General features: G+C 46.2%; 1 protein-coding gene across 1 annotated transcript in view; it reads left to right on the top strand.

The window, feature by feature from the left end:
* The window catches only part of Ptpn5 (protein tyrosine phosphatase non-receptor type 5), a 51,180-nt gene that overhangs the window by 14,433 nt on the left and 13,107 nt on the right, over nt 1-23,640 (top strand). Inside the window, exons 2-3 of the mRNA XM_035441653.1 lie at nt 433-509; nt 22,931-23,124. Of these exons, the coding sequence (XP_035297544.1) occupies nt 433-509; nt 22,931-23,124 (271 nt within the window). The remainder of the gene's footprint in view (nt 1-432; nt 510-22,930; nt 23,125-23,640) is intronic.

Raw genomic sequence — 23,640 nt, 5'->3', positions numbered from 1 at the left:
ATGGCACAGCAATAAGAGCATTAGCTTGGAGTTCTCCAGTGTAACTTCAAACCCAGCTTCACTCTGATGAGACCTTGGACAAGCCACATAAACTTCCTAAGCCTTGTTTGATGAGCTCTGTTGCATGGGGTCATGGTGAGGTCTCTGTTTCAGAGTCTCTAGAAGGTGAGCCAGTCTTTTTTGGTGTGGAGGAGGGTGGTGGTGTTAATGATGGTGGTGATGATGGTAGTGGTGATATATGGAAGATACCTACAAACACTGCCTCTCCTCTGCGGCTTGATGCCCTAAGAGGCTGAGCTTTCCCTCGGGTTTCCTGATGAGGTGGAGCTAATCAAAGGAATACTGAGGACGACAGCTTTTCATCTTTGCTGGAGGCTGAGACTCTGGGTCCTGAACCACCAGCATCCCCTGACAATTTCTCTCCCACTGCAGGAGTGAGAGAGAGAACCAGGCTGCTGATGACTCCGAGGGAGGGGCCCTGGACATGTGCTGCAGTGAAAGGCTGTCGGGTAAGTGTCCTCAGCACTCCTGTGACCCAAGAACTCAGGATGGAGAAAGAGGGTAACAGTTGACACAGAACTAGAAGTCCAGTTGCCTGTGAACTTGCTGCTCCGAGGTCTCTGACTAGTTGGGGATTTGTTTCTCAAATCCTCAGTGTCTTTCTGTCCTAGGGTCATTTAGGGCTGTTCTGTCTCCTCTGGGAGGAAGAGCAGACATCTGCAGGTGTGCTGGGAGGTAGAGGGGAAGGAGACAGTAGACAAGCCTGGAGAGAGAGCAGCAGACCAGTGATGACCTCAGAAGCAATGGAGGAAATCTAAACCAGGTGGTATGGTTTGATCTGAGGGTGGCCCAGCAGCATGCAGAGCTGCCTGTCAGTCCTACAGAGAAGCCTGGCTGAGAGTCAGAACCTGCAGCTGGAGTCCAGGTGACCACAGATGTGGGAGTCTGCCGGCCTGAGCCCCTGCCATGGCTGTCACCATGGAGACAGCCAGGGCACTGTGCCCACAGAGTGGCAGCATGGCCCTCCATTTGGAGACCATATTCCTGGTCAAGATAAACTGCATTCAAAGGAATAGAGTGGAGAAGACAGTGGAAGGGGTTTATTTTCTCTTTCTATGTTTTAATTATTTTTCTTATAAGCAATATTACAAAGTAAAGGCAAGTGAAACATTTGAAACTTTGCCATACCTTTGTAGCACAGCCTGCATTTCCATATCCTCCACCCAAATGTTTGTTTTAAAAATAGCCTTTTGAATTCTTACTTTGAAGCCTCAAACCTGTGGTGTCTGAGAAACCTCGAGATCATGCTAGGTAAGAAGCTTCAAAATGCAGCCTCCGTGTGACATTTAAGATTGGCATTGAAAACAAATAGAAGTAACTTCAAAATAAGCAGTCACAGCATCCACTGCCCACCCTTTCCCATCTCCCTGGTACAGCCCGAGCCCTTGGTGCAGTTCTTCTTATCCAGTAGGGGCACGTTGCACACCACGATCCCCTGGTTTTGCTGGTGGAGGAAGATGCAACTCATAGGAGGCATCCTGGAGGAACCAGAAGGAGCTAGTTGAAAAGAAAGAGTTCCCTAAAGGTGACAAAAGCTGAGCATATGAAGGACCACTGTATTCTGGAGACCGAGGATCTATCCTGCATATTTTAGGAGTATGACATAAGCCCAACACACAGACATGAAAGAAGATCTGGGCCCACGGGATGAAGAACTTACTTTCTGACTCTCAGAGTGGTCCAGTCATAGAACTGATGATTCCAGAGGAGGGAAATGAGTGTTCCATCACTGGAGGCATTCAAGTATTGGGAGATAAGCAATGGAGAGGAAATTTCCACAGTGGGTGGGAGGTCTCAGTGACATCAAAGTCTCTTTCAACTATTAAATACTTCTGTGATTCAGATATGAGTCATAGAACTTGGAGATGATTCTACAATCAGAGATGGCCCCACTGGCTAGAAAATATCCCCAGAAAGTAGGACATAATGTATAGGAACCCAAGGAGAATCATGGTGTGGAGGAAAGAGCATGGGGCTTGGCATTTGAGTCTAACTGTGTTATTTCCAGGCTGTGTGTTTATGGGCGAGTCATTCAACCTTGCCAGACCTGCCCCCAGTCCCTCATCTGAAAATGGAAATAGCATCAACATGAATAGTCATCTTCACAAAGGTCCTGGGGAAGTAAATAAATGTAACTACTCATTTGTTCAGCAAGTCCATGTATTGAGTACCCACCATGTCTCAGATACTGTATTGGGTGCTGGGGATACAGTGATAGATAAAACATAGTCCCTACCTTAATGAAGGTTCACAGACAAGTTCTGCACTGAGCCAATTCTGGAAAATGGGACAAAGCCACAGCAGAGAGGTTACAGTAAGAAGCACAATATGTTTAATTCTAACTCTCCTCCCCCAGAGCCAGCAAACAATGTCGAATGGAAGAGGAGATTAGTCATCTCCATTGAAGCTGGCACATTGCCTGCCTTATGCAATACTCAGGAAGTGGGTATCATTTACTGCCCCCATCTTACAGATGACAGTACCAAGGCCCAGGGAAGTTGGGCTTCCTTCCCAAATTCCTTAGCTAGATGATGTTTGGTAAGGGAATGCCCAGTCCAGCCATTTCTGAGCCTGTGTCCTCATCACTAACCTGTTTGTTCTTACCTCTGTTGTCTCCATAGAGTCAGTGTCTGTAGAGGGTGAAAGAGTGAAGGTGTGTTTGTCCCCAGAGAGGAGTAAGGCAATGTCACTGTGCCTGTCTCTTTCTGTGTCCTACTTCTTCTGGAAAGCCCTGTCTGCCAAGGGCCAAGAAGGTGTATATCCCCAGACACCCATGATGCCAGACAGATATGGTATTGTAATAATTATCTATGTTTTGTGACCATGAGCTCTTTAAGGCTCTCACTAAGTCCTCTAGGTCTCACTTCTGTGTCCTCCGTCTTCCATGTCCACCATTTATTCAGCCATGTTTTCATTTATTCACCACTAACTGAGCATCTACATGTGACTAATACTATAGTAGGTTCAGGAGATCCAATAGAAAACTAAACTTAGAAAGTGCCTATCCCACAGGACTATATTATGTATTAAGAGTGGGTTTGCAAAAAAAAAAAAAAAAAAAAAAAGAGTGGGTTTGCAAGCTGGAGAGATAGCTCACCTTGTAAGAGCATGGGCTGTTCTTCCAGAGGGTCCTGGTTCAATTCTCAGCACCCACAAATCATCTGTAGTTCCATTTACTCCATGAACACATGTAGTGCATAGACATATTTGCAAACAAACACCCCTACACATGAAATACATTATTTAAAGGAAAAAAGTGGGGCCTCGGGTCTTAGACCTGGCTCAGTCACTAATCAGTGAGATGTTAATTTCACCTCTCTGGATCTGCTATCTATAAAGGGTCAAGATTAATCTTTAGTGCCATACAGAATTGTTGGATGGCTCGGTGAATTAATAGGAAGCTAAGAGCAGAGCTTGCTACACAATAGTGCTACATAAGTATTCACTGTAAAGGGAAGATAGGCAACATACAAGGAGGGGATGTCGCTTGGCAAACAGTGGGAAAGACTATAGAAAAAGATAAAAGCTAAGCAGAGGGAGGAGGGGAAGGACTGCAAGGTAGTTTAGCTAGCATTGTGATGGCCTGTGTGGACCTGAGCCCGATGTGGAGCAGATTGGTCATCCAGGTCTGCTGACCTAAATGGAAACTTGGGGTCATAAAACAAATGGATGTATAGAGGCCAAGAGCAGTGGGATGCTGGGCCTCTAGAAGGCCCATAGACACTGTGAGCAATTGCATAATGATAATAATGGTATAAGAATACAGTCCTAAGTCGTTTCTCTCCCTCCCTACCGTCTTCCCTGCTGGGCAAGACACAGGCAGAGTGAGGGCCAGCCACGCCAGGATGACTCATTCATTCCCACACAAACTTCAGAGTAGAGAGAGTGACATGGCCAACACTCAGAGCCTCGGTCACCCGGACCTGAGCCAGCGTCAGGCAGGTCATATAGACCTCTTAGATAATGCTTCCTGGAGTGAAGATGTCTGTAGACATCACCAGCAACCCAGGAATCCCACAGCTGCCTTCAAAGTGGGTAGGCTGCTCACACCCTCCTGGGTATGCGCACGCACTTGTGTTTGTTCTCATTTGACACAGCTGCAAGCTCACATACACACATGCACATGCCCACACAGTCAACCCAAGCACGTGGCCTGCCTCAGACTCACAGGTTCTGTGGGGGTGGACTAGCACCTCCAGAGGACACACACCTGCATGTCTTCTTCCTCATGCAAGCCCAGCTCACTCGGCTCTGCAGCTCCATCAGCCTTCGTCCACCATGCAAGCTCCCCAGCAACTAAAAAACACACTAGCTCTCTTACTCTCTTTAGGTCTCTCCTGGGACTGCACCCTGATCTCATGCGCATGCACAAAGATCAGAAAGCACACTTCTTCCCTCTGCATTCCCTGCCCTTTCCTTGGTGCTTAGCCACTCTTGGTTTCAGTGGTAGGCAGTTGGTGTCAACCTTCTCTACTCCATGCATATGCAGAATTCTTTTCTTTCCCCTCACGCATACATTCCTTTTCCCATGGTCACTCTTTTATCTTCCACTCCCCTTGCATGCTCACTTTACTTGCTTTGCAGTCATCCAAACACATGGGTACATTCAAAGCCACATTCCCTGTGTAGGTGTTCACATTTGCATGAAAGCCACAACACTGCTGATGCTGGGGCCTCTGTTCCTTCCCCCAGCTAGCACTGATATGAGCCTACCCTCAAATCCAATAGCTTTCTTAGAGTACACATGAGGTTGAGAACACTGACGCCAGTAATAACCAGGCTGTGCAATGGAGTGACATCATTAAGTCTTGCTTTCAGTGTCTCCAATGGGAAGATTTATGGGCAGGCCACCTCCTAAGATTTGCAGGAACTGAAGCCAGGTCACAAGTGAGGCCTCTAATAGTATACTACCTCCTGTTCAATCTCGTACTGCAAGGACCCTTGCATGTGTACATGTAAGCGCATCACTGTGTGTAATCAATCATGGTCCACAGTTCACCCCAATCAGTACATAGCCTCAGAAAGATGCTCCTGAAGGAAAAACTTTGCAGGCATCAGGTCATGGTAAAAGGGAATTCTGAAGTTGTCATTATTAAAGTATTGCTTGGGAAGAGAGCATGGACACCAGTTAAGTGCATGGGCACCTCTCCTGGGCCTTGTGAATCATTGCCCTATAAGAATGGTGTGACCAAGTTAGGCTGTGGTGACACACACCTTTAATCCCAGCACTGGGGAGGTAGAGGCAGGTAAATCTCTGTGAGTTTGAGACCAGCCTGGTCTACAAGAGCTAGTTCCAGAACAGCTAGGGCTGTACAGAGGAAACCCTGTCTCAAAAACAAACAAACAAAGAATTGTGTGGCCAGATGAAAGTAAATGTAAGTCCCATGTCTAGGAATGTCTTGAGACCAGGGTACTCCAGAAGCCCTTTACAGTGGACTAGAGTTATGATAGTCCTAGCTACCCTGAGAATTAAATGTATGACATTCCACTGGGTTCATGTTTCAGCTCTGCCACTAACTGTACTATGGCCTTAGGTAAATCATTGATTTTGACCTCAAAATTCTGTTCTCTAAACTATAGATGGTGATATAAGATCTTCACAGAGGTCCTGATAATGAGTTAATAGATTGAAAGTGTTCATTGCACGGTGCTCAGTCAATAGTAGCTGATAACAATGGTGGCCATTCCATAATATGGAATATGAAAAGAGAAATTTTTATGAGCCTGCTCAGAGGCTCAGGTGTCAAGTTCTGGCCTGTCCTTCAGCAGTGTAGCTCATAGCTCTTCCATGACTCTCCACCACAGGCCTGAGATCTCACAGAAACAACATAGCCTCAGACAGGAGTTGTCTGCTTGCAAAATCAGGTAGGATAGGGGCCAGCACTGATGGGAAGAGACTTTCTGTCCATTCAATTTACTGAGATGGACATGCTGTGATATTGTAGGGAGGTACCTGGATGTGCAGGGACACTGAGAAAAGAGTCTCTGAGCTGCTGTCCCACAAAGCTTGATGCCAAAGCCCACTGAGATAGATGTGAGTTCATTACATTCCCAAGACACGTGGGGCAGATTTCTCCTTTTCCTTTGCTTTGTCCAGTGTCAAGCCACCCTAGCTCTCAAAAATATTCTTTATAACCTTCTTAAAATGTGTCCTTTCAACATCACCCTTTACTCCAGCTCATTTATTCTTCTCAGATCACAGTGTCTGTTTTAGTTAGCTATCACTTCCTTACAAAGTCTCAAAACTCAGTAGCTTCAGACAGGGACCATCTTACCTGCTCATGAGCTACAGGGTCAGGCAGCGTGCCCTTCTGTTCCATGTCAGCTGAGGTCATCCCCAGGCTGTGTTCATCTCCTTAAGGCCTGGGAAACAACGTCCATGCACCTGGTGCCTCAGTCCCTACCATGTGGCTTTGCTCTCTCTTTAGTTAGCCTGGGTTACTCACAGCATGGTGTTCATAAATACATTAGACTTCTCATATAGCAGCTGACTTCTGACATTCTAAGAGGGTGGAAACAGAAGCTTCAGGTTTCCTAAGCCTCAGAAAAGAAACTATAGCATTATTTTGATTCAAAACTAGCCACAGTCTCAGCCCAGATTCAAGTAGAGGAAGAAACATGGCACCTTTGGATGGGACACATCTAGGAATCTACACCAACCTTATCTACCACAATTTCCTTTATCAGCTTCTCTGCTCTTCATATCCTAAATATCACTCATTTCCTAAATATCTATTCCTTTCTCCTCTTTTATGTCCCATGGTTTTTCTAAACCTTTCTTATTTCAGCTACACACCTGTGCAAATCTTAAGTCTTTGACTTTTCTCTGTACTTGCAAAGAGTACAGCTGTGTGCAGTCTCATCCCCAATAACTTGTAAGGCCACTGTGTGTTATATCAAAATAGTTTAATGTTGGAAATAGAGATAATAAAATTTTAAATGAAATATGTCCTGTCCTTCTACATGGACAAGTATTCATCTATAAGGAGTATAGAATTGTGACTCCTTGGCATTATGCATCAAGATACAAGGTTTAGAGAATGCTAGTACTAGCCTAGCTGGCTCCAGCCACTGTGAAGATGCTCACATGCACTTATGTGCATGGGTACTCTGGCCCACACATCTGATCTCCAAACATACCTTCTGCAAATGAGAAATGCACATAGCAGTGTGTTGCAAGTCAGAAAACAAGAAAAGAGAACATCTTGCTGAACAACCAGAGAGCCATTTGATTTATGTATAAATGGGGAAATGTCTTCTTGGCTCCATCTATTTCTCACCTCTGAGAAAGATACCTTGTAAAAGAGTAGAGATAAGCCCTTCAAATGTAAGTCCAGAGCAAGAGTCATTTTCCTGGTGTAATCACATGTATGCCCTGGTGTTGGGTATCACTTTTGTGACTAGACTAGGACAAGACCCCACACCATTCCAGCCCCCGGTCATTCTCCTACACTGGGAAATGGGGAAATCAGTTTCCACGTAGCAGCTATGAGGCCACAGTGAGCTGGTATGTGCACGGAGCTGGTAAACTAGTCTATTCGCTTGTCTCTTCATTTTCTAATTGTTGGATTCAGGCCTGGATATGAATCTGAGCTCTTCCTTTTAAAGCTTGGGATCTGCACAAATCATTTCACAACTCTTAAGTGTCTGTTAGGCCCACTCGGGCTGTAACTGACTGTGACTATTAAGAAAGATTGTCTTTTTGCCAAATTCTAGTCAACTCTCAACATGCTTAATACAGACCATTTCTGGACCAGCAAGATAGATTGTCAGATAAAGGTGCCTACTACCAAATCTCATGACCTAAATTCAATCCCTGGGAAGTCCATGGTAGAAAGAGAGACCCACTCTGCAAGGTGTTTCCTCCTACTTCAATACACATGCCATGACAAACGTACACTCAAAAAAAGGAATTAATTACAAACATAATTTTTAAAAGACCATTTCTCCATCACAAACAAGGCCATTTGAGAATGTGCTTCTTATGTCTACTCAATGCAGTTCAACCCTCTGCCAACATGAACAACCCACACCCAGCATTAAGACCCACCATAGCCATGCCAGCCTCTCAGGCCTACCATGATACAGTGTGGGTCCAGCCTGTTCTGAGAGTCTGTTGTCTCAAAAAGGAATAAATCTGCTTGTGTTAGGCAAATTCTGTTGGACAAACTACCAAAAACTTTATAGCTTAAAATGTTTGTTATCTTACTGTGTTTTTAATTCAGAAGCCCAGGGGATGATTTAAAGGGCTTAGAGTTCTGGCCCAGCCTCTCAGAACATCTTAAGATGTTGGCCATTGTACAAAAATCTCAAAACTGAACCAAAGCTGAACATCTACTTTATCTAAATTCTACAGGTTGTTAACATGGCTCATATCCCTGCAGCCTGTTGGTCTTAGTCCCTCTCCAAGTAGGCCTCTCCATAGCTACCTAGTCAGGAAGCTGGTTCCCCCACTGTGAGTGACTCCAAAGAGTGTGCCATTCGGGAGGGAGCATCTCACATTAAGTCACAATCTCTTCTAACCTAATCTTAGAAGTCATATGCCTTCACTTCTGCTATATGCTTTTGGCCACAGAGCCTACCATGGTTATCATGTGGGAAAGGTTGTGAGGACCAGGAGGCAGGATCATTGAGGACCACCTTCAGGAATATCTACCATAATGCTCAAAAGTTAATAATTGAATTTGAGAAACTTTTAATGAAGCTTAGCATAGCTATCACACTCCAAGGGGCTGGAGAGAGGGCTCAGTGGTTAAGAGCGCTATCACACTCCATTCAGCTCCATTTTCAACACACAGACTATTTCAGCATGCTTCCTTATTAGCATCTTTCAATGTTCAACTTGCAAGTGAAGTTCTGTATAGTTGTATACACGGGCTAGTGTGTTACTGTTCTTAAGGTTTTAATGTAAAATGCTTGTCTTTTTTTAAGATTTTATTTATTTATTATGTATACAACATTCTGCTTCCATGTATATCTGCACACCAGAAGAGGGCACCAGATCTCATTACAGATGGTTGTGAGCCACCATGTGGTTGCTGAGAATTGGACTCAGGACCTCAGTGCGCTTAACCTCTGAGCCATCTCTCCAGCTCCAAATGTTCATCTTTTAAAATAGTTAAATCCTCATAATCCAAAGAGACCTAGTCTTAAGATGTGCTAATGAGCTGTAGGGAGGAAAGCCCACTTGCAAAAAGAGAAAAATGCTGAAAAATACATCACAATGAAACCAGTGCCTTTCTCGGGGTGGCAGAACTCCGAAAGACTCGGGTTTTCTTTACTCTTTTATGGAAAGGTGGTCTCTGCACTTTCTAAAATCATTTTTACACAAAAGGACTAAGCATTCCAAAATGCTAATCAAACGGTTGTTATAAGTGGTGGGGACATCCCTACCCCTGCTTGCTCTATTGGCAGACCCCCAAACCTGGGACTGACCCACAAATCCTAACGGGGGCTGATAAATCAATTCTGTGAGGACTTCTGTAGGGACAGATGACCACAAAACATGGAATCCTGTTTCCTTGTAGAAAACCAACAAAATGACTCAGAGGTCACATTGGTGAACCCACTCAGGGAAGGGGAGATTCAAAGGCTCCTTGACAATCATCTATGCTGCAACCCAAGCCATGAGCCTTTCCTACTGGGAGGTGTTGATTCCCAAACAGTTATCTCCCTCCGGCTCTCTCGGGACCTAGAACAAAGAGCCCCAGGCTTCTGTTCTATCTTTCTCTTCAGACACTGGACCACTTTCTAGTTCAGAAGTTTGGTTTCTGGTTTCCTTAGACATGGAAAGGGTATTGAGAGTTTTCAGTCACTGCCAACCATGTTTCTTAGCATGTGCCATCAACTCATCTTCAGTGGTCACATGAGGCCCCAGTCTGGCTTCCTGAACTTGCTTCCTTTTCTCTCTGCTATCCCCTATATACATAGGTCATGTGTTTAATGTTCATTCTTGTTTCTGCCCTTGCTGAATAATGTCGATATTTAATATTCTATATTTTAAACTGTGTATATTGTACAGATAGTTCTTGACTTATAACTGTTAGAATTAAAGGGGTTTTTTTTAACTCAAAGGTGAAGGTGAGGCAGTAGAAACAGAACTTGAAATTTTGCTCTTCTCCCATGCTAACAACATAAAGTGCACTCACTGCTCCAACAGGATGCTGGGCAGAACAGTGACCCAAGGCTCCTAGCCAGTCAGATGACCAGGATAAATAACTGAGTTTTTGCCCTTTTGCTAAGCCTGCTATTCAGTAGGACAGGTGGGATAAATGCATGTCCACTTAGGATATTTTCAACTTGCTGTGAGTTTCTTGGGCAGTAACTCCATCTTAGGGCAAGCACTCACGCTTTGTGTTGGATCTCAGTTTTAGTACTTGGTATTCTAAGTGAGTCTAAGCTACACCATGGTGCCATGTGGGTCTTGATATTTTGCTCCTAATGAATGCAAACACTCTCTTTATATCTCTTCCCCTGGCAACAGGCATGCAGCTCCATCTCCTCCCATCAATAACACAGGAAAAAAATAGGGGCTTACCCCTCCCTCAGTACCATAGTAAATTTTTTGTCAACTTGACACAAGCTCAGGGTCACCCAAAAAGAGGAAATCTCAGTTGAGAGATTTCCTGTAGGCAAGTCTGAAGGGCAATTTGATTAATGATTTTTGTGGGAGTGCCCAGCCCACTGTGAGTAGTACCACCTTGAGGCAGGTAGTCCTAGCTGCATAAGAAAGCAAAGTGAACAAACCGTGGAAGCAAGCCAACATAAGAAGCAATAAGCCAATGTCAGTTCATCAGAATACCCCCATACAGTGCCTGTCTTGGCTTCCCTCCCAAAGGACTGTAAGCTGTAAGATGAAACAGACCCTTTCCTCTTCAGGTTGTTTTTGGGCATGGTGTTTATCACAGCAATAGAAAGCAAACTAGAACACGCGGGGACTATGTAAAAATTTCCTTGAGCTTTGCACCTTGGAGCACACCCTCTGGTTCCATACCAGATCCAACAGAGAACCTGGAGGCAGGAGTTGCATGTGGAGCCTAAGGAGAGACACAGGAGCTAGAGCATGATAGACCTTTCCTATTGGCCATGGCCTGGACTTTTGTTCTTTATCCTGAGATCAAAGAGAAGGCACTGAATTAAGCTAAGCAGCAGGCTCAGGCTTCTGTTTTAAGAAGGGTCTTAAAAGCCAGACAGGCCCTTAAAGACCTGCTCTTTAAATTCATGAAAGGCCTAGAGAGGCAATGGGATGCCCAGGGTCACAAGCCTGACACAGAGCCGTCAGGCCCTACCACCTGGAGAACGTGGAGAATGAGTCTCCTGGGCCACCAACCAGCCGGCCATCTGATGGTGGCAGTTCCTGGAGATTTGTCACCCAGCTGTCTGGGGTGGAGGTGGGAATAAGAGCTTTGGATTGCTCTTATTCCCCTCCTGCCATCTGGACTGTTTTAGACTTTTGAGGTCATTTAGCAGAAACTGCTAAGAACTACAAGCTAGGACTTGGACTGCCACGGCCTTGGGTTTAGGCCCCAGTCCTTCAGGATACCCCCATACAGCACTTGTGAAACCTCTTTGCTGTCTCATTCATGAGAGAGCTAATGAGAGAATTTAGGGATGGACCTCTGAACCAGGGTGTAGTGGTGCACAAATGTAATCCCATCACTCAGGAGATAAAGGCTGGAGGAGCCAGAGATCAAGATCATCCTCCGAAATACATTGACTTCAAGGCCAATCTTAGGTTATAGGGGACCCGTTTCAAAAATAAACAATTTTTTTTTTTTGCTTTTGGTCCAGACTCTTTCTCTGGACCTCCATTTCCTCATCAGAGAAACAAGAAGGTAAAATGAGAAACCCTCATCTTCCATGTGTCTTTGTGCTTAGGTCTCAGGCACTGGGAGTTCTGGTACCCATCATCTCAGAGTCTCTGATGTCTGTTCCTTTGGCTCTCAGTGTGGTGGCTAGGGCAAAGGATGTACCCATAGAGTCTCAGTGATGCTTTTCACCCTCATACTTTGGAGCCTCCACTCCAGAGAAGCATGGGGCACTCAGCCTTTGTGGGCAGCTGCAAAGCTGTTTGCAGTTTCACACAGAACGGTTCCATTGTATCCCATCCAAAGGGTACTTGAGTTGCATTCTGTTTTGAAAGCGTGTTAGTATTCTGGATTTAATTAATTGGCAGAGACAAAGCCTCGCTGTTTCCTCACCCCCCAGTCCATGCCCATTCTACCTTCCCAATGACCCCAGTTCTCAGCCAGCAGTCTCAAAGCCCCAGCCCACATCCAGGTGGGACACTCATTGTCCTGCTGGAGGCTCATATGGCACATGAAAAGGAAGTCCTTACCACCTCCTGCCTCTCCACCCCACCTCCAGCCCACCTCACCTCTTACCTCTGGCTACAATTTATTGCACATTCATGATCTACTAGGCACTGGGCTAAGCAAGCATTCATGTGTTTTTAGCACATAGTATCCTAAAATTGCTACGAGATAGTACTTGTACATCCATTTTGTAGAGAACTAGGTTCAGACTGTAACTTAGCCACAGTGCTTATCCGGGGTCGCATGTAGGAAATGGCAAAGCTGGGCCTCAAACCCCAATCTGTAGGACTCTAAATCTTTGGACTTCTAGCCACTACACAAAGCTGTCTGCCCAGAAGACAGGCTGGTCCAGCTTTAGTACCTTAGTTCTACTTCAAGTTTCCTGGAAGTCTGCTACTTTGAGTTTCCATACACAGTCTCCCACCAGGCCCTCTTCCAGAGAGTAGAATCTGATGTCTGTGAGCAGTGGTCAGCCCACACACCCACTGCAGACAAAGCAGTGGATACCCTTGACTTCCAAAGCCCTCCCTACTGCCTTGGCACTAGCCCTACTTTAATAAGAGTCTCCCTAAGCAGAAAAGCCCACCCACTGAGTATTGTTGACTATGCCTAGCTCCAGATACCTGGCCCCACCCAACCCTCGTGTCATGGAGGAGAGGCAAAAGCAGCAACAGCAGTCTAGGGGAGGTAATAGAGACAGAATGAGAGAACAGATGTCAGAACAAGGCCTCCTGGGGCTGTGTCCTGACCCTTCACCCCATGGTGATGGCTTTGGGCAAGTCCTCTGTCATGTAGTTATTCAAGGACTGAGTCAGTGCTTGTAAAGAGGTCACTTCTCTCTCCACCAGGCAGCCAAATTTCATGCAAGAAGCCAGCAAACATTATGTGGGCTTTCCATTACCAGCCTGGCAATCCTGTATGTGACATCCCTTCTGCCTTAGGGTGGGGGCATAGACTGCACTTATTGATGAAACAGCTGTTGAGGGATGTATTCAAACAACCACAGAGGTTTCACACCTTGCCCGAGTCACTGGGGCTGAGAATAGTTGAGTACCTGCATCCTAGTCCAGAACCTTCTCAGGTCCAAATCAGTTTTCTTATGTTACTACATCCTGCCTGCCTGGAGAAATAGGAAGATAAATAAGCTGGTGGTATTGGGGATGAGGAGATGACTTGCTCAGGAAAGTGCTTGTCACACAAGATCCCCAGCATCCACGAAAACAAATTTAAAAAGTATGGCATCATTTGCAATCCACCATCCCCTACCCATCCTGGGACACAGAGACAGGAGGATTCACAGAGTGACTGGTCAGCCAGTCTAGCCTAACAGGTGAGACCATGCCTCAAAAAAATAGACAGTGAGTGCCTGAGGAGCAGCAGAGGTCAACCTCTGGCCTCTACACACAATGCACACACAAATACAAGATGCAGGTCCCACCATCAGCCAGCTTACTATCCAGGATAGACTTGCTCCTCCCCCAGGCTCTTGTCATCCTACTGCACCTTCTATGGATCTCTTGGTCTTGGTGTTCACTGGCTAGCAGGACTGATGAGGCAGAGGTGTGGTGGGGAACCAATACACATTTCCAGAAATCTACATCTACTGCCCATTGCCTTTGTAGAGAGGAGTCAGAATTTTTTTCACCAGGATTCCTAGAACCCTGCTGGCCTGCACCTGGCAAAGGTGAGTGCATACACGCAGACACACATGCACACACACGTGCACACCCCTATTTCCTGGGCTTTTAGCAGGGTTGAGAACCAATACTCATAGAGCTCTGGAAGCTGAACCAGTGTTTGGCTAACAGTCTGTTTCCAGACATTGAGCATGGTGGCTCCTACCTGCAATCCCAGCATTCATGAAAAGACAGCAGGAAGCTCAGGAGTTGCAGATCATCCTTGACTACATGAAGAGTTCAAGGCTAGCTTTACTATAGAAGATGCTAGCTTGGGGGCAGGGAGGGGGAATCTGTTTGCTTATAATGTTTGGGATAACAGTCAGCCCCCATGCTCCACCACCTGTTGACCTTGGGCAAGTCATGTCCCCAAGTTGTCCTCAGTCTTTTCAAAGAAATCATCAGGCTGAGCCTGATATCCCTGACTCAAATTCTCAGGCTCTGGCAGTCAGTGGCTTTGGAAACCTGAACAGGACTAAATGCCATGCTCAGACAGGCATGGTCTCCTGTGACTAGGAGGCTTGGCTGGGAGGTCACTCTTAGCCACTCTGAGAAAGAAGAGCTGAATGGGACAGTCTCTTCCTCACATAAACAGGAGCAGGCTAAGCTAGGCTTCAGCTCCAGTTATGGTGGGCTGACGCTGAGAGCAGGCAGATGAGTCACCAGGGAGCTCCAACCAGCCCCCGGGCAGAGGAACTGCAAGGCTGAATGGTGTGATTTGAGAGCTGGGATACAAAAAAGGGATCAGCGTGTCCTCACATGCTCCAGGTGACATCTGGAGGCCATTTGCCTCCACCCTTTACCCAGAACATCCAAAGTTTTGGCCTAGGTTACTGATCATGCCTCTCAGTCACCCTTCCCCTCCCTCAACATCACTTAACATCCCAGGATCCATCTGCCAGATGTCAGGTGCAAAAGCTGAATAACCAACACCCTGGACAGCTGTTTAGGGCTCAAGGCCCACACATATATTTTTTTCCCTCTTCAGTCTCTAAGCTCTCACTATCCTCCCTGTCTGTGCTGCAGTGACCCTCTCCTAAGAAGTCATACAGCAGAAAAAAAAAAAAAGTCCAGAGTTCAAATCTTGGGGCTGTATTTACATGGGAAAGGTGCTTGACTTCTTGAAGCCTGCATTTCCTCACCTGGAAAAAAATCCCTTTCACTCAAAGAGGCAAGCCTATCCTATGAAATTACTTGTAAGCAAGCAGCCTCTGTGTGGGTTTTGTGCATGGTAAAGCAGCTACCTTACTGTGAACTACTGAGGAGCTAACCCTGGATAGATGCATCTGCCTCTCACTGACAAACGGGGCTAATGATGATACCTGCCATAGAGAGGCCAGTGCAACTTCTTTGGGAACTGCACAGTCAGCAGCCCAGTGAGGTGATGTCCTTTCCCAGAACGTGAGAGTGAATGAAAGGCAGGACAGGACAATAAGAAGTGGCATCATTAGCCAGGTGGCAGTGACCCACACCTTTAATCCCAGCACTTCAGAGGCAGAGGCAAGCCTATCTCTGTGAGTTCAAGGCCATCCTGGTCTACTAAGTGAGTTCCAGGACAGCCAGGACTACACAGAGAAACCCTGTCTTGGGAAAAAGAAGAAGGAGGAGGAGGAGGAGGAGGAGGAGGAGGAGGAGGAGGAGGAGGAGGAGGAGAAGAAGAAGAAGAAGAAGAAGAAGAAGAAGAAGAAGAAGAAGAAGAAGAAGAAGAAGAAGAAGAAGAAGGCATCACTTCTAGATGAAGGACAAGAGACAAGAGGACTAATGGGCCAGGACTCTGGCACCTTCGAGAGCTGAACTGCTTGTTCACTCCCCAGAGGTTGGCCCAGTGCTTGGTAACATCAGCACACACAAATCCTCACTGAACAGCAGGGAAGCAGATCCTTGTGATCCCAGTGCTTGTCCTGTACTTGGTGGTAAATAAGTGTGCACTGAATTCACCCACAAGTCAGCAATGCCACCCCAACACAGTTCTCCACATCTGTGATTTCTACCACTACCACTTCCGGGACCCCCCACTCCCACCCCTGGAGATCAGGGCTTCTTAATGTGAGGTCCATGGAACCCCCTCCAGATTGTATGCATAATATGGTGTGTGTTTGACAGTGTATCTAACCTGATTAAAAAAAAAAGTGCCTAATTTCTGTCTAGGAAACATTTTTTAAGATTTCTATTTTATTTTATGTGTATGGGTATTTTGCTTGCTGCACAAATATATGCACTACATGCATGTCTGGTGCGATGGAACTGGATCCATCTGGACAGTTGTGAGCTGCCATGTGGGTGCTGGGAATTGAACCTGGGTCCTCCAGAGAAACAGCCAGTACTCTCAACTACTGAGCCGTCCTCCAGCTCCCAGGAAACAAGTTTTTAATTGTAAAAAGTTTCTGGATTTTTTTGTTTTGTTTAGGGTTTGGGGGGGTTATTGTTTGTTTGGTTGGTTGGTTGGTTGGTTGGTTTTTCTCTGTATAGCTTTGGAGCCTTTCCTGGCACTCGCTCTGGAGACCAGGCTGGCCTCGAACTCACAGAGATCTGCCTGCCTCTGCCTCCCGAGTGCTAGGATTAAAGGTGTGCGCCACCAACACCCAGCATTTGGCTTCAGTTTTTTCAGACATGATTTCTCTGTATAACAGGTCTGGCTGTCCTGGAACTTGCTTTGTAGATCACCAGGCTGGCCTCAAATTCACAGAGATCCAGCTGCTTCTGCCTTCTGAATGCTGGAACTAAAGGTGTGTGCCACCACTGCCTGGATAAGACTTTATTGTTTTATTTTATGCATGTGTATGAGATAGATAGATAAATAGATAGATAGATAGATAGATAGATAGATAGATAGATAGATAGATAGATCACTCATTCATGTGGTGTCTGCAGAGCTAGAATTACAGGGAGTTGTGAGCCTCGTAATGTAGGTGCAGGAACTGGACTCTGGTTCCCGGAAAGCGTAGCAAGTGCTCTTAGTACTGAGCCATCTTTCTGGTCCCCAAGTTTTTAAATTTCATATTGTCATTATTATGGGTGTGTGTGTGTGTGTGTGTGAGAGAGAGAGAGAGAGAGAGAGAGAGAGAGAGAGAGAGAGAGAGAGAGGAGAGAGAGAAAGAGAGAGAGAGAGAGAGAGAGAGAGAGAGAGAGAGAGAGAGAGATTGGATATTGGGAAGGTCATACATGCCATGACACATGTGGAGATCGGAGGACAACTTTGTCAAATTGATTCTCTCCTTCCAACTTTATGTGGGTTCCAGGGATCAAACTCGGGTTACCAGGTTGTGTGGCAAGGACCTTAAGCCACTGAGTCCATCTAGCTGGCCCCAGAAAATTATTTTAAATAAACTCAGCTCTCAAAGATGTATATCTGCCTGGTGCCTGGTAAATTTTATCATTTGGTTCATCAGAACCCCAGGGATTCTCTTCTTTAAATGCAGAGCCTTGGTCTAGAGCTATATAGCTCAGTTGCAGAATGCCTGCCTAGAATGCACAAAGACCTGGGCTTGATTCCTGTCGCCATATAAAATCAGATTCAGTGGTGTGTGTTTATCATCCCAGCCCTTGAGAGGTAGAAGCAGGAAGATTAGAAATTCAGGTTTGTCCTGCAACCTTGGTAAGTTTGCAGGCGGCCTGTAACACATGAGACCCCGTCTAAAGAAAAAACTGTGGGCAAAGCATCCACCTTTGTCTCTGAGACCTTGAATCAGGGCCCCTCAGCCTATGTTTCCCTCTCACCCACAGCATTTACATGCAGTTAGGCTGCCATCTCCTATATGCAAATGTAATGAGCACAGGTTCTCAGAGGGGCTGGCTTGCCTTCTGAGTGACTGCCATGTGAGCCACTCTCGAAGAGCTATGTGCACAGTCGGTCTCTGTATCCTACGATTCTAAGTGTGACAGGTGGAGTCAAGGCCTGAAACTTGAGAGTATCAACTAGGATTCATAACACCTGAATGCAGAGCTCTTATCTCTTTTAAGAATATCTTTATTGCTACAAATATATAGAAAAAGAGAGAATATATATATATATATATATATATATATATATATATAATATTATAAATATATATGTGTGTGTATATAATATATATTGCAGGGAATTTAAGATATATAAATAAAATCACCTCTCCTCTCACCATCCCTTCCCCCCATGAATGACATGGTGGCACACAGCTTTGATCTAAACACTCAGGAGGCAGAGGCAAATGAATCTCTGTGAGTTCAAGGCCAGCCTAGTCTACTTAGAGAGTTCTAAACCAACAGAGTTACACAGTAATACCCTTTCTCAATAAATAAAGTTAACACCTGGCTTGTTTTCTTTCCATTTAGCATGTACATTTATTAAACAGCTATTGTGCATCAAACTCATCACACTACCTGCTTGCTTGCAGTAGCAACTCATCTTTATCTTTGCCATGCTCCATCTTCTCCTAAGCACACTGATATTTTTCTTAAATGTTAAAGCTAATAAGATCATACTGTGTCATAGCCTCACCTTTCACACTCCAAATTTCCAAACTTTCTTTCCATGTTATTAAATATTCATCCACAGAATCACAATATAATGGTTGCATGATACTTTATTGCAGGCAGGTTTCATGCTTCTCAGACTGGAGTACATGTAACCCTGAGGGCAAAGCCACAGGATAAATGTCACCTTCCTGAAGCACAAATTTGATTCAGAACTTTGGGAGGGGAAAAATGCAATATCAAAATGAGCACAGATAAACCACAGTGTTGGGTGGAGAAAACCTGTAATTTAAAAAAAATAAAAATAAAAAAGCAACAAAGTCCCAATTTATGTAAATTCAATGTTCTTACCCTCTGAGGTTAGAAACAGACAAGAACAGAATTCCAGTTCAAGGCCCTGTGTGTATGCATAAGGAAATGCCCAGGGAAGAGAGAAAGACGCTTAGGGTCTGCAGCTTAAGCTGAGGCAGAGAAGCCAGTGGCCCTGGCATGCAACCTTCCACCCATTCCTACGTGACATCACAGTCAATGTGTGCTCGGGGAGGGGGCGGACGACCTTGCCCCTGAGAAATCCACCCCCTACAGGGTGGAAACAGGCTTCCCACACAGTCCAGATTCTAGCAGCTGCTTTGCCTTTCCTTGCACCCAGCGTCAAGCTGAACTTAGTGCTCACCAGCTGTGCCCCTCCATGGTGGCCTGTCCTCCTCCTTCCCTCTTAGACTCTACTAGCACTCCAATTCATCACCTGTGCACATTCATTTGTTCTGGTTTTCCTGTGAAAGTAGGAACCATTATTCCAAAGCAAGAATTGTATCAGGCACCTTTGAAGTATCAGGAATCATACAGTGTTTCTTCTCTAGTATCTGAAGTCTTATAGCATCTTTGCAAAGTATATATCCCCCATCCCCGTTGAGTAAAAGAAGAAGAGGGGAGGCAGGAAGATCCAGGCAGGGTAACACACGCCTTTGATTTTTTTGTTTTGTTTTGGTTTTGGTTTTGGTTTTTTTTTGGGGGGGGGGGTTATTGTTGTTGTTGTTTTGAGACAGGGTTTCTCTGTGTAGCTTTGGAGCCTATCCTGGCACTTGCTCTGGAGACCAGGCTGGTCTCGAACTCACAGAGATCTGCCTGCCTCTGCCTCCCGAGTGCTGGGATTAAAGGTGTGCGCCACAAACGCCCGGCGACACACGCCTTTGATACTAGCACTTGAGAGGCAGAGACAGGCCGATCTCTGAGTTCAAAGTCAGCCAGAGTTACACTTGTCTCAAACATACAAACAAACAAAAGAGACAGGATAAAATAATATCACTTGTCCATCAGGCACTCACCCAGTCAATGTGTATCAAAACCTACATGTCAGCAAACATGTGCTGCATGCTATAGACAATCACAGAAATCACACTGATACCACTTTGCCTTCAGGGACTTGTAGGTGACTAGAGATAGTGACATTCTACAAACCATAGTGAGTGTAGTACATGCAGAGTCCCATGAGACTGCCACAGACTGAACCCATCTCTTGCACCTACCAAGTAGGCCACCTTGGTGGTGGGGGGACACAACCTCTTAGCACTCTGCCTCCCATCTCCCCTTTGTAAAATGGGGGGCATCACAGAAACAGCTGACCTGAACAAGGAGGAGCTCATGGACCCCAGACTGGTAGCTGGGAAACCAGCATAGGACTGTTCCAGACCCCCTGAAAGCAGGTGTCAGTTTGGAGGTCTGGGCAATCTATGGGGCTTCTGGCAGTGGGTGAGTATTTATCCCTAGTACACTAATGGACTTTGGGATCCCATTCCACATAGAGGGATATTCTCTCATCCTAGACACATGGGGGAGGGTCTAGGCCCTGCTCCAAATGATATGACAGACTCTGAAGATCCTCCATGGAAGGCCTCACCCCCCCTGGGGAGCAGAAAGGGGTTGAGATAGGGGGTGGAGGGAGCAGGGGAGGAGGGGAGGAAGAGGGAACTGGGATTGACATGTAAAAGAAGCTTTTTCTAATTTAAAATTGGTCTAATTAAAATTATAAAAATTTTTAAAAATTTCAAAATGGGGGGGGCATGATGACACTGCCAACTTCCTAGGGATGCTGTGAATGATAAGTGAATCAATGTATGCCATCATTCAGAACAGAGTCATGCCAAGGTGTCTTACTATGGATGGTAGCATGAAAGAGTGGCATGGGTAACAGGGCAGAACCTAGTTCCAGTGACATTAAATTGACAACTACAAGATGAATAGGGTTTCCTTGGTGACATATACAGAGACAGGGGGAGGCACAGTGTTGGAGAGATAGTCTAGTAGAGGGAATAATAGGGAAAGTTCAGCATCAGCTCACCTAGGGAGTTACAGGGATGTGGCTAGAACACAGAAGCAGGAAGCCATCTGAGGTCCACAGCTGTCAGTAAGGGGCCTGCGATTTTAACAAGGCTTCTCCAGGACCCAGGGCTCTTGCATAACCCTGCCAATCTAAGTCTGGTGAGAGGCTCAGTAAATGTTGAGTGAATGACTGAACACATGTACAGCTGTGTTGGCTTCACCTGCTTCTGTTGTCACCCAACCAGAAAGCAAGTCCACAGTCCCACATGCATAGTGATCATGGGCAGCCCTTCCTAGCTGTCCTGCCCAGCTGTACACATCCATTTTGCTAGGCTCTTTCTTTTTGGTGGCATACGGAGCTGAGTTTGAATGGACATCTCCAACATCTGGAACTCAGATGAACCTGGTTCCCCACACATGTTAGAGATGGAACTCTTTCTGAGTAGTCTCGATGGACTCAGGACTGGGGCCCTGAAGGCACAGGCAGAGGCACTCTGGTGATGCAGGGGCTCTGTAAAGCTCAATTAGAAAACCAGGAGTGGACTGAAGATATAGCTCAATTGGTAAAGTGGTTATCCTCGATTGTACCAGGTCCTGGGCTTGATCCCCAGCACCACATAAACTAAGTTTGGTGGTGCACACCTGTAATCACAACACTCCAGAGGTGAGGGGCAGTGATCACAAGTTCAAAGCCATCCTCAGCTACATAGTGAGTTTGAGTTCCATGACACCTTGCCTGAGGAAAAAAAGAAAATGGGGCCAAGAGGGTGACTATGCAAGCCTGACAGCCTGAGTTCAAATCCCAGATCTCACAGAGAAAAACTGAATATGTCTTGCGTATGCAATCCCAGCATTTCTAGGAGGAGAAGGGAGAAAGAGACAGGAAAAAGAACCAGCTGGAAGCACCTGCAACACAGCAACCAAAACAGGAGAGGCTCTGCCTGGAAAGTTAGCCTGTGACCGATGCACTCGCATGCATGCATGCTCTCAATGAATAATGTTTCTTTTAGAGAAAGCCTGAGAGTGGGAGCAATGGCTCTGTGGTTCAAAGCACTTGCTGTTCTTGCAGAGGACCCAGGGTTAGTTCCAAGCACCCATGTCAGGCAGCTGACAACCAACTTTGACGCTAGCTCCAGGGGATCCAATGCCTCCAGCTTCTTGGGCACCTGAACTCACATGCATAAACCCACATCCAGAAACATACAACTATGCATAATTAAAAATATTCATTTTTGCTGGGCGGTGGTGGTGCACGCCTTTAATCCCAGCACTCAGGAGGCAGAGGCAGGCAGATCTCTGTGAGTTCGAGACCAGCCTGGTCTACAAGAGCTAGTTCCAAGACAGCCTCCAAAGCCACAGAGAAACCCTGTCTCCAAACTGCCCCTCAAAATGTATTCATTTTCTTAAAAGGGAAAGACTAATGTTTAACCCCCACTTCCCAGATGGGGAAACTGAGGTTTGAAGAACAAGTGCCCTGAGTCATGATAATTGTAGTCGTACTAAAACTAGACCCCAGATAGCCATTTTCTATTTGTCTCACCAAAATTTTCTTCCATACTGCACTGATTTCCCTTTCATAGTTGGTGTGGGGGGTCTCAAAGTGGGAAAGATGCACAGCCATAGTCACCCCAGGATTTCAGTCTTCCAGCCCCACTTGGGGCACGTATCACAAAAGACAAAAATCTGGAGAGCAGGCGTAGGTGTGTTGTTCAGGGTCATGGCCTGCTTATGCTGTATTCTTTTTTTTTTTCCTTGCTTTTTTAATTGAGTTTGAGGTAGTTGTTTTTGTTTCCTTAAGAAATGGAAAAGAATGAAGCTGCGTAAATACAACGGTATTAACTCTGAAAACCCCCTGCCATTTTAACTCCCTTACTGCAGAAATAAAAGAGAAATAATTTGTCCACCCACACGTAGCTCTTTCTGACGAAGGTAGGTGAATATTGCTTTGCTAATCGAGGGTGACTGCTGGAAGTGGAGCCTCGCTGACTGAGCCAGGATTGAGAGGAAGCCACAGCAACCCTGAAAGGGGCCAGACCTCCACAGGCTGGCAGAGCCCTGTGCTCAGACAGAGGCCAGAGTCACCAACCCCTCTTGTCCCATCTTCCGCAGGTTTCCCCCAGCCGGTAGAGATGGAAGCACTGGACGAGGCTGAAGGGCTCCCCAGCAAGCAAAGGGAGATGCCACCACCCCCACCACCCTCACCACCCTCTGAGCCAGCTCAGAAGCTGCCACCTCAAGGCTCCGGGAGCCACTCCCTCACTGTCAGAAGCAGCCTGTGCCTGTTCGCTGCCTCTCAGTTCCTGGTAAGGATGTCACAGGCCTCACTAGGGCCTGAAGAGAGGGTGGGTTGAGGGACAGCCTTCTACTTCTTCCCAAGATGGCTGCCTGGGGAGGCTGAGGGACGAGCACCTTTCTGGTGGTCCTCAGTTACTCTAAGTCTTCTGACTAGAGTGAAGGGAAGGGTTCTGAGCTACAGTCTCAGGAATGAAGCTCCTCATGTCCTGACAACCCTTATCATCTAGGAAGACAGGATCCCCAGTTCCTGAGCCCTGGTCCTACAGAGTCCCCTCTGAGGACTTCTGGTCTAAGAAAGCCTTTCTGGGAGCTTCACTTCTATGTATGCCTGTGGGGTCTCCTGTGGGAAGGGCTCTGTCTCAGCCACCTGTGATTAGTCTTTCTCCCAAAGAATGCTGGGTGGCCCTTCCCTCTACTGCCCAGTCTGAGAGGCTCACGAGTTTCCTGGGACCCAGGTTGGGGCTGAAGGTGAGCTTTGCAGGGCAATATAGGGGCAACGGGCTGCAGCTATACGCTCAGTCTGC

The sequence above is a fragment of the Cricetulus griseus genome, chromosome 3 (genome assembly GCF_003668045.3).
Source record: "Cricetulus griseus strain 17A/GY chromosome 3, alternate assembly CriGri-PICRH-1.0, whole genome shotgun sequence".
In the NCBI taxonomy this organism is placed as follows: Eukaryota; Metazoa; Chordata; class Mammalia; order Rodentia; family Cricetidae; genus Cricetulus; species Cricetulus griseus.
The sequence above is the reverse complement of the archived record's forward strand: the minus strand, read 5'-3'. Positions and strand labels throughout refer to the sequence as shown.